The sequence below is a fragment of the Oncorhynchus tshawytscha genome, linkage group LG05 (assembly GCF_018296145.1).
Source record: "Oncorhynchus tshawytscha isolate Ot180627B linkage group LG05, Otsh_v2.0, whole genome shotgun sequence".
NCBI lineage: Eukaryota > Metazoa > Chordata > Actinopteri > Salmoniformes > Salmonidae > Oncorhynchus > Oncorhynchus tshawytscha.
Genome location: NC_056433.1, coordinates 30,180,977 through 30,201,864, shown reverse-complemented (window position 1 = coordinate 30,201,864; position 20,888 = coordinate 30,180,977). Strand labels below are relative to the sequence as shown.

At 42.8% G+C, this 20,888-nt stretch overlaps 1 protein-coding gene across 10 annotated transcripts in view; it reads right to left on the bottom strand.

The window, feature by feature from the left end:
- The window catches only part of LOC112237004 (neurexin-3b-like), a 492,294-nt gene that overhangs the window by 97,667 nt on the left and 373,739 nt on the right, over window positions 1–20,888 (bottom strand). For all 10 annotated transcript variants that reach the window (XM_042321785.1, XM_042321793.1, XM_042321786.1 and 7 more), the window contains one exon: window positions 17,324–17,505. In XM_042321785.1, the coding sequence (XP_042177719.1) occupies window positions 17,324–17,505 (182 nt within the window). The remainder of the gene's footprint in view (window positions 1–17,323; window positions 17,506–20,888) is intronic.

Here is a 20,888-nt window from a genome sequence, read left to right as displayed (position 1 = left end):
ACCTATTCCCCCTCAGGAGGCTGAAAAGATTTGGCATGGGTCCTCAGATCCTCAAATAATTATACAGCTGCACCATTGAGAGCATCTTGACTGGCTGCATCACTGCTTGGTACGGCAACTGCTCCGACCTCAGGGCGCTGCAGAGGGTGGTGCGGACAGCCCGGTACATCACGTGGGCAGAGATCCCTGCCATCCAGGACCTCTATACCAGCTGGTGACAGAGGAAGGCTTTAAAAATGATCAAAGACTCCAGCCACCGGCAAGCGGCACCGATCCACCAAGTTTGGAACCAACAGGACACTGAACAGCCATAAGACTGCTAAGTAGTTAGTTGAATAGTTACCCGGGCTATCTGCATTGCACTAACTTTCTTTGACTCATCACATACGCTTCTGCTACAGTTTATGATCCGTCACTTTATTCCTAGTTATATTTACACATCTTCCTCAATTACCTCGTAACCCTGCACATCGACTGTACTGGCACCCTGTGTGTATAGCCAAGGTAGCCATTATGTATTCATTATACCTTTCATTATGTGTTTTACTTTTCCATTATTTCTCTTTTTCTTTCTCTCTGCATTGTTGGGGAAAGGGGATACTTAGTCGTTCGCATTCAACTGAAATGTGTCTTCCACATTTAACCCAACCCTCTGAATCAGAGAGGTGCGGGGGTCTGCTGCCCCTTGAAAGATTCGATTAGATTCAACTTTGTCATTGAACAAGTACAAGTACAGCACAACAAACTGCAGTTAGCATCTGACCAGAAGTGCAAATAAGAGAGTACAAAAAAAGTACAAGTGAAACAATGAAATACCATGTATATTATTAAGTGGGATGTATAAATGTACAATGGAGGCAAATGGCAAGTCTAAATAGCAATGAAGGCAAATTGAAAGTTCAAGGAGGCATGCAACTGAAATGTAGGGATAGCAGCAATGAGGTTACCGAGGTAGACATGTACATGTACAACTGAATAATGTCCCTTATCAGACTTGGCAAAGCAATGTCAGAATCCAGTAGTACTGTGGAGAGTGCAAAGAGAGTAATGCAACAACGTCCCTCAGAGGCAGTACTAAGTGGTGGGCGGGTGAATATGGCTGGTGCCGTGTCACAGAGTTCAGCAGGGTTACAGTAGCTGGAAATAAACTGTTCTTGAGCCTGCTAGTGTGGGAATATAGAGACCTGTACTGCCTGCCTGATGGTCGGAGGGAAAACAGTTTGTGGCATGGATTTTTTTATTTTAAATATATATTTTTTTACCTTTATTTAACTAGGCAAGTCAGTTAAGAACAAATTCTTATTTTCAATGACAGCCTAGGAACAGTGGGTTAACTGCCTGTTCAGGGGCAGAACGACAGATTTGTACCTTGTCAGCTTGGGGATATGAACTTGCAACCTTTCGGTTACTAGTCCAACGCTCTAACCACTAGGCTACCCTGCCTCCCCAGGATGCCAAGGGTCCTTGATGTTGCCGCGCGCCCTACGCAGACCTCCTTGCGCTGGAGGTCTACGACGGCAGGGAGCTGGGCACCAGTGATGAGCTGGGCACCAGTGATGAGCTGGGCACCAGTGATGAGCTGGGCACCAGTGATGAGCTGGATGAGCTGGGCACCAGTGATGAGCTGGATGATGAGCTGGGCACCAGTGATGAGCTGGGCACCAGTGATGAGCTGGGCACCAGTGATGAGCTGGGAGTGATGAGCTGGGCACCAGTGATGAGCTGGGCACCAGTGATAAGCTGGGCACCAGTGATGAGCTGGGCACCAGTGATGAGCTGGGCACCAGTGATAAGCTGGGCACCAGTGATGTGCTGGGCGGTTTTCACCACCTGTTGCAGGGCCTTCCAGTCGGCCACGGAGCATCCGCCAAACCACACTCTGGCACAGTTAATCAGAATGCTCTCGACCGTGCAGCGGTAAAAGTTCACCAGGTTTTTAGGAGACAGGCGGGCCTTCTTCAGCCTCCTTCGCCTTTTTGACCCGGGTTGAGGTGTTGAGGGTCCAGGCGAGGTCCTCGGGGATGTAGACACCCAGGATTTGAATCTGGGCACACGCTCCACCTCAATGCCATCAATGAAAAGGGCCTGTAAGTTTGCATTTCACCTGTTTACGAAGCATGTGACGAATAATATGGTATTTTATTGGATTTATACTCACTGTCAAAGTGAATGCTAACACCGTTGACACATTGGGTCAGACATTCATGTAAGAAATGGGTCCATTCGAAAAATGTATATTAGACTGCTGTACTCGATGAGGAAGAGAGGGATAGGGAGAGAGTGGGATGGAGAGAGAGAGAGAGAGAGAGAGAGAGAGAGACAGAGACAGAGAGACAGAGAGAGAGAGAGAGAGAGAGAGAGAGAGAGAGAGAGAGAGAGAGACAGACAGACAGACAGACAGACAGACAGACAGACAGACAGACAGACAGACAGACAGACAGACAGACAGACAGACAGACAGACAGACAGACAGACAGACAGACAGACAGACAGACAGAGACAGACAGACAGACAGACAGACAGACAGACAGACAGAAAATGCTTGGTCATCAACTCCGGGTACTCTGGGTCAGGGATTAATGTAAGATATGGATCTAGTCCAAGAAAATATTGAACAGGTTTTTACAAATTGCATTAAAACAGAGTCATAGCTCTACATACCATCAAGACTTCAGGAGAATTGCTGTTGTTAATGCGTCCATTATTATATTTGGGGAACTGATTGGATTTTTGTTGCAGCCCTTAGAAATATGAGCCACACAATCATGTATATATGAGTCAATACACCACACAATCGTGTGTATATGAGTCAATACATCACACAATCACGTATAAAGGAGTCAATACATCACACAATCGTGTGTATATGAGTCAATACACCACACAATCGTGTGTATATGAGTCAATACATCACACAATCATGTGTATATGAGTCAATACACCACACAATCGTGTGTATATGAGTCAATACATCACACAATCACGTATAAATGAGTCAATACACCACACAATCGTGTGTATATGAGTCAATACATCACACAATCACGTATAAAGGAGTCAATACATCACACAATCGTGTGTATATGAGTCAATACACCACACAATCGTGTGTATATGAGTCAATACATCACACAATCACGTATAAAGGAGTCAATAAATCACACAATCATCTGTGTTCTGATCTCATAATCGTTCCCTTCTGAACAGTCAAGATGAGACGCTGCTGTCCCAGTCAAAGCACCCCCTGACTCCTCCGCCTCTCCTCTGACCCACCGGAATGTTCTTAAGTCCTACGTAAATGTATAAAAGATAAGTGGATCAATTAACCATGCTTTTCCTTATATCTCAGTCTGCTCCATCAGAGGGCTGAATCAGAAGGTTCTCTGCGAAGTCCGCTCCGGAGGAAGGGAAGTCTGCTCCGGAGGAATGGAAGTCCGCTCCGGAGGAAGGGAATACCGCTCCGGAGGAAGGGAAGTCCGCTCCGGAGGAAGGGAAGTCCGCTCCGGAGGAAGGGAAGTCCGCTCCGGAGGAAGGGAAGTCCGCTCCGGAGGAAGGGAATACCGCTCCGGAGGAAGGGAAGTCTGCTCCGGAGGAAGGGAAGTCTGTCACCGTTAGCATAACGTTGGCTCATACTGTCATGGCTGCCAGAGAGGAAGAGAGGTCTATAGGGTCAGAACTAAGGGTTTTACTGAATAAGGAACTAGTGTAGAAGCATTCTCTCTCTCTATCTCTCTATCTCTCGATGGCTGGAGAGTTCATGACCCCCTGTCTTAACATCATTTGTAGCTTTAGGATAAAGGGGGCATGACCTGCCAGATCTATAAGTATTCCCAGTCAGGTAACTGTCAATACTACAAAGCTTACAGTCTCTAAAAATAGCATTGTGATTCCAGAATGGTGTAGAAATACAGTAAGGTTCATACCTTAGTTAAAGAGGAAAACAGGCAGGAATCTGTACTACTCACTAATATGGCATTTTTACCATTCCACAATATCGGAGGAAATATGTTATAGTTTGACATATCCAATCGCAACTGACACCATCTGCTGAGACTGTTCCTGTTTCACACATGTAACCTGCCCAATGGCGTGGTGGGAAATGGAAATGTGTTTTTTTGCATTTCCCAACTCCCCCTGAGAGTGACGTCATGGACAAGAGCGCCTTGCAGACAGATTGACAGATTTCATGTAGTCAGCTCAGAGATTCAAACTAGCAACCTTTCGGTTACTGGCAAACGCCACTGCTGTGGAGGTCGATATTATATATATATATATATATATTTTTTTTTCCTCCCCAATTTCAAATTTTGTCTCATCGCTGAAACTCCCCAACGGACCCGCCTAACTGCGCTCCTTAACACCTGCCGGCTTAACCCGGAAGCCAGCCGCACCAATGTGTCGGAGGAAACACTGTTCAACTGCAGGCACCCAGCCCGCCACAAGGAGTTGCTTGTAAAGCCTCACCTAACACAGACGATGCTGGGCCAATTGTGCACCGTCCTATGGGACTTCCGACCACGGCCAGTTGTAGCACAGCCCGGGACGCCTATAGCTGCATGCAGTGCCTTAGACCCCTGCGCCACTCGGGAGGCCCCTGTAATACTTTGTTGGCAAGGGACTGGGCACTCCATAAAAAGATAAGAACAGGGACTACAGGAAATGTTCATATCTGTAGACTGCCCTCACAGCACCATTTCAACCTCCAATAGAAACTGACACAAATAAGTCACAGTCATCATGCAAATATGTATTTTTGGCAATATATCTTATAGATATCACAATAGTTATTACTATCAGCCTTTTCTATTTACAAAATATGTATATATTTGATATTCATGTGCTATTTATTGTGTCAGTTCTGCAGTCTTAGATACCAGTCAAACACACACACACACAGAGTCAATATGTGGAGATTAAATCAACAAAATAGAGAGAGGTGCTCAGTCAGTCACATTTTTGCTCAGATTGCGAGAGAGAGCTAGACTTTCCTGTTTGATCTACTCTTTCTTTTTTTGAGATGAGAGAAAGAAAGTGCTCGCTGCTTTCGCCAGCAGGTACTTAATCTTCTCTGAATACATACTAGACGAAGGAGCTCTCTCTCTCTCTCTCTCTCTCTCTCTCTCTCTCTCTCTCTCTCTCATAGATTTTTTTTCTTCTTTCCAGTAGATTTATTTTCTAATGTTAAAATGTATCAGTTCAGCAACTTGCAATTCATCATCCCTTTCTTGTCAATAATCCAAGAAGCAGTCAATTTGGCTAAATGTGCCTAGCTCTCTTCTTATTTATTTCTCACAGCCTGATATCTGCGAGCTGAGCGGAGGTATCGGCAGTGGAATCCCAGGTGAGAACAGAGGAGAGGAAAGAAACTAGAACCTCACTGTGCTGCCGAGGTGACAGAGACAGAGCTGTGGAGGGATTTAAGGGTGTCTCTGGCAGTGAGATGGCGCCTAGCCTTGTGTCTGAGATACGCTGCCTGGCATATCGATCCCTGAGCACTGTGATCTTTCATTACTCCTCGCGCCAGAGCAGGCGTCTCATCAATCACAATGAAGTCTCACCGTGTACAGAGGAAATTTGAAAATGGCCGCTGGCCCGCCGTCTTTCTCAAACCCAAGTTTGAGTTTTGATCGGTGGTGAGAAACTTTCATCCTGTCTGTAAGTTAAATCTGTCTGTGTGATGAGTGTCAGATGCACAACAGCTGCCCTGAACATTAGAAAATTGACACCTTGGCTTATCAGCTGGGATGTATGTGGTATGACGACACTACTTGACAAAGTAACAAAGTATAAGTTCAATTGAAATTCACTGGCATATCACTGTAGCTAAGACACACCCACTGAGCCGAGTCTTCTGATCCTGCTCAGAAATCACAAATATCTTCCCCTCTTTGCTTCGCTCACTTTCCTTCTTATTCTCCCGCTCTGTCTCCCTCTCTCTCTTCTGACATATTCTCCCTCATTCACTCTCTCCTTCTCTCCCTCCCTGTAGCCCCTGTTCTCTTCCACTTTCTCCCTCTGCCCAAATCTCCTCCCTCTACTCCTCTTTCTCTCGCTCCTCTCTTCTACTCAGGGAAGTGGGAACTCATGCATTACAACCGAGCTGCTGTGGAACACAACCATTTGTCCCCCAGAGGGATAAATTGTCAAGGAGCAGACACTGTTTGTGTTTCTCATTGAATTTTTCATCTTGGACAATGAAATATACATCAATGAGGGTTGCTGCATACTAAGGACCTGGCCAATGGCCATCCAATGGAAGTGCATCAATAAACCATAACACAGCCTCATCAATCATTTATGTTTAGTGGAACAATAAAGACAACAAACAATATAGCAGGTCATAGTGTTGGGGAAGGACTGGGAGGACAAGGCAAAGAGGTAAACACTAGAAATGAAATGAAAAACAAATAGTATTAAAAAAAATGTTTTTATCCACCTCCACTGCTTTTGTAATTATAACAAAACACAGTGCATAGAGCTGGGGCCAGAGCCAGGGGGTTCTAACTTGATCAGTTATGTCTCCCTCTCTCTCTCTCTCTCTCTCTCTCTCTGTGTCCCCCTCTCTCTCTGTCCCTCTCTCTCCTGGAGAAGAAAGAAGGCACAATATATTGAAATTCCCAGAATGCTTTGCGGTCAGGGTTGTTTGACTGACAGCCACATCTCCCCACGGAACCCTCAGATCTGTTTGGAGTGTCATCGCTGGTGTTCCACTGTGTGTGTGTGTGTGTGTGTGTGTGTTTGAGGGGCGTGTGTGTGTGTGTGTGTGTGTGTGTGTGTTTGTTTGAGATGCGTGTGTGTGTGTGTGTGTGTGTGTGTGTGTGTGTGTGGGGTGTGTGTGTGTGTGTTTGAGAGAGAGAGATGTGTGTGTGTGTGTGTGTGTGTGTGTGTGTGTGTGTGTGTGTGTGTGTGTGTGTGTGTGTGTGTGTGTTTGAGAGATGCGTGTGTGTGTGTGTGTGTGTGTGTGTGTGTGTGTGTGTGTGTGTGTGTGTGTTTGAGAGATGTGTGTGTGTGTGTGTGTGTGTGTGTGTGTGTGTGTGTGTGTGTGTGTGTGTGTGTTTGAGAGATGCGTGTGTGTGTGTGTGTATGTGGGAGAGAGAATATTAACACTCTAAGGCCTCTTTTCATTTAACTGGTATTACTCCTCTATGCAATTTTCTTCTGAGCCCTTTTCAAAAGTAATCAATTGGTTATGATCGGTACTTAGGTATCGTTAAGGCAAATGCTAGTGGCCAAATGTCAAGAAAGAGTATCATTATTCAGTACAGGTGCAAAATGTCAATGGACAGCCATTACTCATATATTTCAAATGTAATTTCATGTCAGTAACATATGGATCACTGATGTCTTTTGAAACAGCTGCCTTTTATACAGTTAACGTTTGTATTGCAATCTCTCTATACTTCCTTGGAGCAAGAAGACAAGAAGACAGTAGGAAATGAAAAGGACAAGAGATAACCAACCGACTAATACTACTGATCATTAGTTATAGCTATGGAACAAAAATGTAAACGCCACATGCAACACTTTCACAGAGGTATAGTTCATATGAGGAAATTAGTCACTATAAATACATTTTATTAGGACCTAATCTATGGATTACATGACTGGGCAGGTGGCGCTGCCATGGGTGGTCAGGTCCACACACTAAGGAGCCAGGCACAGTCAGTCAGAATTTAATCAGCTGTCCGAGTGGCTGGTGTCAGACGATCCTGCAGGTGAAGAAGCCAGATGTGGAGGTCCTGGGCTGGCGTGGTTACACGTGGTCTGCGGTTGTGAGGCCGGTTGGACATACTGCCAAATTCTTTAAAACGACATTAGAGGAGGCTTCTGGTAGATAAATGAACATTAAATTATCTGGCAACAGCTCTGGTAGACATTCCTGCAGTCCGTATACCAATTTCACACTCCCTCAAAACTTGAGGTATCTGTGGCAGTGTGTTGTGTGACAACTGCACATTTTAGATTGGCCTTTTATTGTCCCCAGCACAAAGTGCACCTGTGTAATGATCATGCTGTTTAATCAGCTTCTTGATATGCCACACCTGTCAGGTGGATGGATTATTTGGCAAAACAGAAATGTTCACTATCAGGTGTGTAAACAAATTTGTGCACAATTTTTTTGTGCCTATGAAACTTTTATGGCATATTTTATTTCAGATCATGAAAGATGGAACCACGTCTTCACATGTTGGATTTATATTTTTGTTAAGTATATTTCACTGAGGTAGGGGAACTCAATACAGGGCCTATACATCCTCCACTGTACACACACACACACACACACACACACACACACACAATGTAACTCCATAGATGCATCCTCCACTGTATATCTCAGTCCCTGCTTGGCTTATAAAACATCACAGTGGAATCTAAAAATTAAAGACCTACACACACACGCATACACACACACACGCACACAAGCACACAATCCACACACACCCTCTCATCTCCACAGCCTGTCAAAGAGAAAATGGACTCAGTGTGGTCTGGAATGCAATATAATATTTACCCACCCTTGCAGCCTGCCCCACACGCGTCTCATCTCATCTCACCCTGTAGGTCTCTCTGACCGCATCCCAAATGGCACCCTATTCCCTACACAGGCCTCTGATCAAAAGTAGCGCACAATGTAGGGAACAGGGTGCCATTTGGGACACATTCACTGTGTACTCTTGTCTGGAATGGGCTTTTCAATTACCTACAACTTGTACCTTTTTTCCCCCATCTGAATTAAAGTGAGGAGGCTCAAGCGGGTAATGGAATTCATTGTGGCATTGCAACATTAGAAATCCTGTCTGATTGCTTGGTAATGTATGCTGGATCCGATTGCAGGCTGGGTAGTAGAGAGACATACAGGATGTGAAGTGTCAGAGATCTCTGGGAGGAGAGGAGGAGAGAGGAGAGTAGTGGAAGAGTAGGCGAGGAGGGTAAAGGAGTGTGTTCAGACCACCTCTCAATCACCCTTTCTCATCAGACGTCTCAGGGATGTGATGAGGGACGTGTCTTTTGATGCAGTCAGTAGGGAGACAGTGTCGGACAGCACAAGGGCAAATAGATTTGGTCCTAAGGTTATAATACAGAATGTATTTGCACAGAAATACTATTTCCCTTTTATAAACAGATATTTTTTTTAGACTATGTCTAAAAGGATTTTGTGCTAAGGTATATTTCCCCCCTCTTTCTCTCTCCAGCTTTCTCACTTTCTCGCTCTCTCACCCCTCCTTCTCTCTCTCTCTCCCTCTCTCTCTCTCTCTCTCTCTTTCTCTCTCCACCCCTCTCTCTCTGTGTGGCATGTCCTGGATAAGCTTCACCTGCAGCTATGTACATTCCCTGGCATGAGACTGTGTGAGTCACGACCAACACATCAGCCTCCTGGGCCAGGAGTTTTGTTGTGGATTTAAGAGGAGACGGGACCTTCCGGTACAGAGCTGAAGTCTTATACAACACAATACACCACCACACAGCAGACACAGTGACTGTGCCACGAGTCATACCGCTTCAGGAGAGCCCAGGCATCCATTTTGTGACCATATTTTCCATTAGTATGGATATTTTGATTCAGTTGCTTTTGATGTCATCGCTTTAAAAAAAAAAAGTTTTAAATGAGGTTCTGCTGTTATAAAACAAGAGCGATATTAGCAACTTGGAGCTTAAATAAATGGCTAATCAGTAAGCTTCTTGGATGGCGTCTATATGACTATAGAAAAGCTCAGTGTTTTTCTGTTTCATACTTTGCATAAGTAGTCCTTAAACAGTCTAGACCAATTTGAGAACTGGCAAAAAGGCAAGGAAAAAGGGAAAAAAAGAAGAATTGCTCTAGTCTATATTGAGGTAATTATTTGGAGTGTCCTCAAGCCAGCCATTCAGCAATACTCTAAATCGCCCTTCACGTCCAAAAACAAACACTGCATTGTATTAGGAGGCGAGTAGCACAGTTTCAGTTCCATGATTACCAACACAAGCCTTGAGCTAGTTGTTCAAAGATGGAGAGAGAGAGAGAGAGAGAGAGAGAAAGGGGGGGAGAGAGAGAGAGAGAGAAAGAGTGAGTTGGAAAGCGATGGAGAGAGATGGAGATAGAGATACAGGGAGGTAGCGATAGAGAGAGATGGTAAGTAACAGAGTGAGTTTAGAAAGATGGAGAGAGATAGGGAGTGAGAGAAATTAGAGAGATAGAGAGAGCCCAGTTTTTAAAAGTAGATAATGCCTCTGCAGCTTTACTTTCATTGTAATAACCTTTCATTACTGTTAAAGGCACCAAATAATCCAGCATAAAATATACCATTGCATCAGTGGTTGCTAGTAGGGCAGTGGTGGTCATGAACTTTGTCAGCCGGTGATTGTCAAGCACATAACTGCTGGTCTCATGATAATTGACCGTTAATTAACAGAAACACATTTAGCATCTCCTGGCTTCCACGCATCGCCTACAAGCCACTGATGTAGACCTTTCTAACATCTGTATTTAAAAATGATAATAAATCACTGTAATATAGTCTACACCATCACAATGAATCCATGATTTATTTTAGACAGGTCTAAAGAAACATGACATGAAGAAAATGTAGTCTATTTCAGAAGACAACATTTAGCAGACAAGATTTGCTTAGATTGCCGTGCTTTTATTTTATATTATCTTATAGTATGAAGAATACAATTGAACATAGCTGAATAAAATAGAAAGGATATTTTCTCTAAACGATTTCCGACGGATTGAGCACGTGGCTATTCTGTGTTGAGGGGTTCACAAAGAAACAGGTCCTCCTAAATGCTTCATTTAGACTTATTTATGTAACTTTAGTTGTGATACAAACCTTTGGCCATATGTTTGGATTTTTAATTCATTCTAAGGCTGCATGATGTGACTAATGATGATTTGAAAAAAGTTGCATGAAAGGCATGAGCTCCGATTTGTTTCTTGTGCAGGCTACACACACTTCATCAGTCTCTCATTCACAATTTGACAAGCACTTGATAATGTTCTCACCAGGCATCAAATTTCCCAGCAGCATCCCCCTTGTGTGGCCATAATGCCCCCTAAGAAAATCCATGCCTTTTGTGGCAAAATTGTCCATTGTTCCCTTTGGCTAAATATAATAATTATAATTCCCTTCTCCCGGCTGCCATCGCCTTGCTCTGAAGCACCTCTCACTCACATGGCTCTCTCTTCTTATTAGCCAATACCTGTCACGTGATCGGGTCCTTCTCACAGGCATCTCAGCTCCGAAGTAGGCTACAAGTGAAGACAGACACATCGGGAATGCAACTGCAAGCATCCTTCTTATCCAATTCAGAGGTGCATATAGAAGAACTGTCCACATTTACTTTTCGTCAGCCAATAAGATGAGTATGCCTAACCAACAGCAAAAACACTGGCCTATGTCAATCTACATTCCCCCATAGTACAAAAGTTTACCTATTCTATTCTGTGTGAGAAATGTACTGTATATTCCAAACATAGTCTGTGACAGTTGTGGGATGCAATATATCCCAAATGAATACAACCACTAGCATCAAAACCCCTTTTTGAGGCTGAGGATCAATGAGGCTGATGCAACTGATCAGATAGTTTACCTTAAAATGTTGATAAACCATTAGGCTATTTCTTCACACTATAAGGGCAGCAATGCACACACGGCAGTAGGCTATAAGTGTGAATGTTCCATTCTCAAAAGTGACCGCAAATGCGATTATGCATGTGATGCTTTATTATAAAGGTGCATTTTTATGGTGAAAATGTTCTTCCCCAAACTTGACACTCATGCGCTGCGTATGTATGCCAGTTAGGCTCTACACCGGTTTGTAAAGCAGCTTAATGTTCTTCATTTTAAGAAGTTATTTGGTCACTTTAGTTGTAATACAAAACCTTGTCAACATATAGGTCTATGGGCTAGACTACATGAGGTGTGATACTAACCTTATTAAAACATATAGGTCTATGGGCTAGGCTACATGAGGTGTGATACAAACCTTATTAAAACATATAGGTCTATGGGCTAGGCTACATGAGGTGTGGTGGGTGATACATGAGGTGTGATAAACCTTATTAAAACATATAGGTCTATGGGCTAGGCTACATGAGGTGTGATACTAACCTTATTAAAACATATAGGTCTATGGGGGCATGAGGTGTGATACTAACCTTATTAAAACTAGGTCATGATGGTGTGATACAAACCTTATTAAAACATATAGGTCTATGGGCTAGGCTACATGAGGTGTGATACAAACCTTATTAAAACATATAGGTCTATGGGCTAGGCTACATGAGGTGTGATACTAACCTTATTAAAACATATAGGTCTATGGGCTAGGCTACATGAGGTGTGGGACTATGATTTGAAAAAGTAGCAAAAAAAGGCATACTCTGTTTCTTGCCTTCTATTGCAACACACTGGGCATCATTCACAAGTGATAGGCTAATATTGTCACCAATCAGACTATTCTTAATTTAGTCTCATCTTTACATATACTAAATAATATATGTGTGAAATTAGTTTGGATTTAGAATGGACCATTATCATGCACCTGTCTCGGAACAGGGGCAGGTTAAAAAAAAATACATGTCACATGAACTTCACTTAAATAGCGAATGGAGGACGTTTTTCCCATGGTTCATTTTCATGCCAGCCAGGTAGGCTATACACCTGTTGAAAAGCGAAGCAATGTGCTTAATATTAGGAAAGTTGAAAAATAATTATAGTAGACCCAGCCTATAGAAAGCTGTTTTCTCATGCAATTGCATAGCCTATAGAAATGAGCTCAGGGGCTCATGTTGACCGCCGGTGTGGTGGTAATACGGTCACCGTAACAGCCCTAGTTGCTAGTACAAAACCATAGAAATAGAATGACTAGAATGACCTGAACGGGATATTTATTTTTTATTTCTATGGTACCCACTAGTCATACTTTTCATATGTTTTTGCATCATATGAAGGCATAATACTAAGAGATGCTTCAAAGAATAGAGGGTTTACAGAAATCAACGATGCAATGAATAGTTTGAATGACTTAAAAACCAGATGACGCCAGTTCTCGGTTCTCCATACTTCTCCAATTCCATTCTTCTGTCTCATTAGAAACCTATCAGTTCCAAAGAGCAGTCCCTGTAAGCCATTTCAGCGACGTCTTAGCAACGGTAGCTAGCTAATCCTAACACATCCAGTTGCTAATGATCCTAAAGGCTAAGTGATCCCTGAGGGGATGAATGTCTGTGATAAGACCTTTGGTTAGACAAGTCTTCAGTGCAGTCGCTATGTAATCCTTTTAACCGTTTCTGTCTGATTCAGGGGGTAACAACACAGGATGGGTTGACATCTGTCACTTTGAATCATTATCTGCACTGTAATAGATTTGAACTGGGCTCGATGATGTTCTGTTCATTGGCGGTATTGTGTAGCGGAGGTCTTCGACTGTCCATTAGTCTTTATCTAAGGGCTATGGTTGAGGAGCTACATATGTGATATTGAAATTCTAAAAGATGTCACTGGCGGCTCTAATGTTAACGATTATTTAGCAGCCAGGTAGGTTACGGAGAATAAACAGTATTTTAAAACAACGACCAGAAATATAACTGTAAGTATTGACCAGTGTTAAACTTGAGCATGTACTGTGACTATACATGGTATTCTAATGATAAATGAATTAGCCTTTTGCTTTGTGAGACTACGGGAATGAAGAAATGTATTTCTAACGAGTTGGAGCCGAATTACAACTGATATGAAGCTTGGCTGGAAAGTGCCGCTCAGCTCTGAGATAGAAAGAATAGGATTAAAAATGCATTTGATTTCCTTCCTATCGAGGTTTCTGCAATTACGAAGCCAGTTAAAATGAGGAGCGGCATTTTCCTATCTCTCTCCCTCACACACACACACACACACAAAGACACACAGACACACAGACACACAGACACACAGACACACACCCACCCCTGCACACAGACATTCCTCTAGACTGTAAAGCAGCTATATAAAAACACTACTTGGCCTTCATGTTGTGTGACCAGATGGTGAGGCTGGAGCAGCGTACATCCAGCAGCACATTGCAACACACTCCAGAGACGAGGGGAGTCTTTGAGGAGAGAAAGACTCTCAATCTGTTGGTGTAATTGTATCCCTCTCTGCTCTTCATACTTCTCTGACTCTCTCCTCAACATCCCTACTTTCACACCCCATCAGCACACGGCACTTTTCCAATAAATACGTTTGGCATCGCTATAGTCGGTGGCCATCTTTGTTGATGACTATTATGTCAATAAGTCAACCGCAACAACAAAAACAAGGGATATTGAATAGGTCTGTTCCGGTGAACATATTACCGCCACACCGGCGGTCACGACTCATGATGGCAGTCAAATTCCAAGTGACTGCTTTGTCATGGTAATTAGGCTTCTCCAAGGTCTGATGCTGCTGATGGTCATTAGTATCCTACCAAACTTGCCTGGTACTCAGCACTGCCTGGTACTCTGCCTGGTACTCAGCACTCTCAGCACTATTGTCACGCTAATCAGTCTGACATCAATGCAAATGTAATTTAAAATCTAATCAAACACTTCATGAGAGCCCATGAGCTCATATTGCGCAACATTTCTATAGGCTGTGCAATTGCATGAGAAGAGGAGGAGCCCATCAGCTTTCTATAGGCTAGGCCTAATCTATTTATTTTTCAACTTTCCTAATATTAAGCACATTGCTTCTCTTTACAACAGGAGTACAGCCTACCTGCCTGGCATGAAAATGAACCACGGGAAAAGTGTCCTCCATTTGCTATTTAAGTGCATACATTATGTATTACATTCATGTATTTTTTTCCATTGCCTCTCTTTCAATACAGTTGGTGATAATGGTCCATTCTAAATCAAAACAAATTTCATACATATATTATTTAGTATATGTAAAGACGAGATTAAATCAAAAATAGTGTGATGGGTGGCAATATTAGCCTATCACGTGTGAATGATATATTATCACGTAATGTTGTCCATCTTAAGGCAAGAAACAACAGCATGCTTTTTATTGACTTTTTCAAATCATAGTTGCACATCTCATGTAGCCTAGCCCATAGACCTATACAGTGCATTTGTAAAGTGTACAGACCCCTTGACTTCTTCAACATTTTGTTAGTTTACATCCTTATTCTAAAATTGATGCCGCCACCATGCTTCACCGTAGGGATGGTGCCAGGTTTCCTCCAGGCGTGACGCTTGGCATATCAGGCCAAAGAGTTGAATCTTGGTTTCATGGTCTGAAAGTCTTTAGGTGGCTTTTGGCAAACTCCAAGCAGGCTGTCATGTGCCTTTTACTGAGGAGTGGCTTCCATCTGACCACTCTACCATAAAGGCCTGATTGGTGGAGTGCTGCAGAGATGGTTGTCCTTCTGGAAGGATTTCCCATCTCCATAGAAGAACTCTGGAGCTCTGTCAGAGTGACCATCAGGTTCTTGGTCACCTCCCTGACCAAGGCCCTTCTCCCCGATTGCTCAGTTTGGCCGGGTGGCCAGCTCTAGGAAGAGTCTTGGTGGTTCCAAACTTCTTCCATTTAAGAGTGATGGATTTTTAAAAATGTAATCAATTTTAGAATAAGGTTGTAATGTAATAAAATGTGGAAACAGTCAAGGGGTCTAAATACTTTCCGAATGCACTGTATATTTTGATAAGGTGTGTATCATAACTAAAGTGGCAAAATAACTTCTTTAAATTAAGCAGATTAATCCGCGTTACAATGGGTGTAGATTCGTTCTAATAAAAGCATTACACGCATACTCACATTTGCGGTCACTTTTGAGAATGGGTTTTCCTGCTAATGGAACATACACACATATAACCTACTACCATGTGCAAATTGTTGCGCTTATGACATAACATTTTAAGCTAAGCATTCTGATCTGTTGCATCAGGCTCACTGCTTAAAACAGGTTTGTTTTATGCTAGTGGTTGTATTAATTTGGGATCTATCGCATCCCACAACTGTCCCAGATTATGTTTGGAATGTTTATTTCTCACACAGAATAGAATAGGTCGACTTTTGTACTATGGGGAATAGTAGATTGACATTGGCCAGTGCTTTTTTTTGCTGTTCGTTAGGCCTACTCATCTGGTTGGCTGACTAAACGTTTGGAGAAAATATATATTATATTTTATTCACCTATGTTCAATTGCATTCTTCATACTATAAAACAATATAAAATAATGTCACAGAATTCTAAGCAAATCTGGTCTGCTAAATGAACTAGTGTAGCCCACAGCCGTTTGGCATAGCCAGATCAGAGCCTAACATAAGAACAACTCAGAGGATGCTATTCCGTTCTTCTGAAATAGACTACATTTTCTTCATATCATGTTTCTTTAGACCTGTCTAAAATAAATCATGGATTCATTGTGATGGTGTAGACTATATTACAGTGATTTATTCGACTTTTTACAATGTAGATGTTCCAAAGGTCTGCATCAGTGGCATGTAGGCGATGCGTGGAAGCCAGGAGATGCTAAATGTGTTTATGTTAATTAACGGTCAATTATCATGAGACCGGCAGTTATTTGCTTGACAATCACCGGCTGACAAAATTTCATGACCACCACGGTCCTCGTCATAACATATTAATGTTGCTGATTCACACAGGGTTTCCAGGCACAGTGATCGTGTTCTCCACATGCATCACACAGACATGGCTTATCAACTATTCATGCCTTAGAGTTTAGATTCACTGCGTTGTTTAGAGAGAAAGTCGTTCTGAGAGGATTGTGTGACATATAAAGTTAGAAAACAAGGGAGAAACAAGGGAGGGGAACATATGTGATATCTATTATGGATAGCCCCCCCCTCCTGTTACAATTTGCTTCAACTTCAGTACCTTCCCATTCTCATTGCAGGTCATTGTTTAGAACAGTGTCCCTTAGTCCTGGTCCTGGGGACCCGAAGGGGTGGACAGGTTACATTGTTGCCCTAGCGCTACACACCTAATTCATATAATCAACTCTTGATCAAGCCATGAATTAGTAGAATCAGGTGTGTAGTGCTTTAACTAATGACTGTATCTGCTACTGTATGGAATCCCTGTAAATACACTGAGAACCATATAACTAAAGAGGCCTTACAATGTGGGGCTGGATGAAGTCTCCCTGTCCAGGGTAAGACAGGAGACACAGTGTAGACTACACTGGTGCCCTTGAGAAAAAGACTTGGGGACACCATGCAGGCTAGCAGTAGACTAAAAGGTGACTTATGTGTAGTATGATATAGTTACTGTACTGTATTGTGGCCCTGTCTTGGGGAACACCATGTCATGATAACAGTAGGGACAACGGCAAGACTGAAACTGGACTTACGATGTGTAGCATGATGTAGTCACCGAGTCGCGGCGCGCTGTCGATGCGGACCAGGATGCCGTCCTTGATGGTGGTGCTGAAGCCCACAGCCAGGCGGTCGGTACGCGTGCTGGGCCTCTCGTTGTTAGGCCACGTGTACGTGATCAGACCCCCGCCCTTACCGAAGATATAGGTGGTACCAGCTGCAGAGGGAGAGAAGAAGAAGATGGAGGAAGATTACTTTATTGTCCAATGTACATGAATATGCAACGGAAATGTGTGCTCTGCATTATCCCAACCCCTCCAAAAACACAGATAAGGAAACATGGAGGGAGAAATGGAGAGAAGAGAGAGAGAGAGAGAGAGAGAGAGAGAGAGGTAGAGAAAGGCAGAGAAAGAGAAGGTTGGAGAATGAATGAGATTCATGAATACAAGGTGCAAGCTTAATGGACTGGCCTATAACTACACACCAAGGACGGTGAGGTCACCGAGTTAAACTTGAACACAACACCTTTTTCTAATGTCTCCTCCAAACTAGATGCACCTTGTTTCGGATAAATGCTGCAAAACCAAATCCTCCCCGAACCACATAGCCAATGGTGTAAAGGCAAATTCCTCCAAGTTCTATTTCAGGGTTTTAAATTCTAATCGTATTCAGAAAGACTTCCACTTGAGGTCGAAGACTTCAGCTCCCAGGGTGCATATCTGGCCTATAGTAGCTCTTAAATATAGACACTGCCTGGGAATAACTGGCACAGCAGTCAAAAACGGATAAGTCTTCCAATCCTCATGTATTAAACATAAGACTGCAACCTAAGAACAAAGGCCGGCATTGGAAAAAAAAATCGACTAACCTTCCTCGAGTTTAAGTTAACAAATGCAGAGCAAGAAAAAAGGGGACTCCGGGACTGTGGCCTAACAGATCAGGGTATAAGTCGGAGATACACCGTCCTATATATAGGCACAGTTTGATTAACACCACCGTTTGGATCCAACTTGGCTCCAAAATAGCTCTTCTAACAAACTGGGAATTGAGGCTGTATTTATGTGTTTATATATGTGTGTGTGTGCGGTTGTCTAAAACCCACTTAGACTTAGGCCATGCCACACCACCACTACAGTGGCAAACGTGCAGACGGTAGGCCAGACCTAGACCAAACCTAGGGGGGAGAAATTGCTAGTGAAGTGCAATAGAGCATTCCCTTCCTCCCCATCTCTCCATCAGTGTATTCATTCATTGTCCCAACTCTCAGTCCTTCACCTCCAACAAATGTATGGTTTATCTGGGTGGCTGTCTAGCCAACTCTTCTCTTAAACAGAAAACAGAGAGAGAAAGAGAGAGAGAGAGAGAGAGAGAGAGAGAGAGAGAGAATAAAGAGGGGGTAATAGGGAGAGGGAGAGAATAACAGTAAATCTCTATAAGACCAAAATAATGGTGTTCCAAAAAAGGTCCAGTCGCCAGGACCACAAATACAAATTCCATCTAGACACTGTTGCCCTAGAGCACACAAAATACTATACAAACCTTGGCTTAAACATCAGCGCCACAGGTAACTTCCACAAAGCTGTGAAAGATCTGAGAGACAAGGCAAGAAGGGCATTCTATGCCATCAAAAGGAACATAAAATTCAACATACCAATTAGGATCTGGCAAAAAATACTTGAATCAGTCAAAGAGCCCATTGCCCTTTATGGTTGAGGTCTGGGGTCCGCTCACCAACCAAGATTTCACAAAATGGGACAAACACCAAATTGAGACTCTGCATGCAGAATTCTGCAAAAATATCCCCCGTGTACAACGTAGAACACCAAATAATGCATGCAGAGCAGAATTAGGCCGATACCAACTAATTATCAAAATCCAGAAAACAGCCGTTATATTCTACAACCACCTAAAAGGAGGCGATTCCCAAACCTTCCATAACAAAGCCATCACCTACAGAGTGATGAACCTGGAGAAGAGCCCCCTAAGCCAGCTGGTCCTGGGGCTCTGTTTGCAAACACAAACACACCCCACAGAGCCCCAGGACAGCAGCACAATTAGACCCAACCAAATCATGAGAAAACAAAAAGATAATTACTTGACACATTGGAAAGAAGTAACAAAAACACAGAGCAAACTAGAATGCTATTAGGCCCTAAACAGAGAGTACACCATGGCAGAATACCTGACCACAGTGACGAACCCAAACTTTAGGAAATCTTTGACTATGTACAGACTCAGTGAGCATAGCCTTGCTATTGAGAAAGGCCGCCGTAGGCAGACATGGCTCTCAAGAGAAGACAGGCTATGTGCACACTGCCCAGAAAATGAGGTGGAAACTGAGCTGCACTTCCTAACCTCCTGCCCAATGTATGACCATATTAGAGAGACATATTTCCCTCAGATTACACAGATCAACAAAGAATTTGAAAACAAACCCAATTTGGATAAACTCCCATATCTACTGGGTGAAATTCCACAGTGTGCCATCGCAGCAGCACGATTTGTGACCTGTTGCCACAAGAAAAGGGCAACCAGTGAAGAACAAACATTAACATTATTTTCCCTTGGGTACTTTAACCATTTGTACATTGTTACAACACTGTATATATATATATATATATATAATATGACATTTGTAATGTCTTTATTGTTTTGAAACTTCTGTATGTGTAATGTTTACTGTAAATCTTTATAGTTTATTTCACTTTTGTATATTATCTACCTCACTTGCTTTGGCAATGTTAACACGTTTCCCATGCCAATAATGCCCCTTGAATTGAATAAAGAGGGGGAATAGAGAGAGAAAAGAGAGAGAGAGAGTATAGAAGAGAAGGAATATAGAGGGAGTGAGAGAGAGAGAGAGAGAGAGAGAGAATAGAAGAGAAGGAATAGAGAAGGGAGAGAGAGAGTGAGGGAGAGAGAGAGAGAGTAGAGTATAGAGTATTACTTCATTAATCCCGACTTGGGATATCACAGCATGCATCATCAATGAATTCCAAAGACAGGACACGCAACAATGGCTAACACATGATAAGACACATAAAGGCACATGCACCATAGTATCCCTGAAAGAATAGTCTGAGAGAGAGAATAGAGGGGCACGATGGGAGTCATCAGGTAACAGTGTGAGGACCATGTATTAGACCTCCTCCTAGTCTGTACATGAACTGAAGAATCTGGCACAGTTTGAGGTTGGGCCCTACAGATCACACAGCTGATTCAAATAATCAAAGCCGATGTTGAGTTGGTCATTTGAAACGTTTTGCTTTTTGCCCTAGTTCTTCTCTTGCTGAAGAAGGTTAACAACAGCTGATTCAAATAATCAAAGCTCAAGATGTTGAGTTGGTTATTTGAATCAGCTGTATACTGTGAGACAATTCATATGACTGTATACTGTGAGACATTAAGACAGATATAAACTAGCTAAAACTGTGAGACATTCACCCTAGGTCAGTCTGTATACTGTGAGACATTAAGACAGATATTAACCTCTAGCTAGGTCAGTCTGTATACTGTGAGACATTAAGACAGATATTAACTAGCTAGGTCAGTTTGAGAATCACTGAAATAGAGACATTAATATCCTCATGTTCTTTTCTT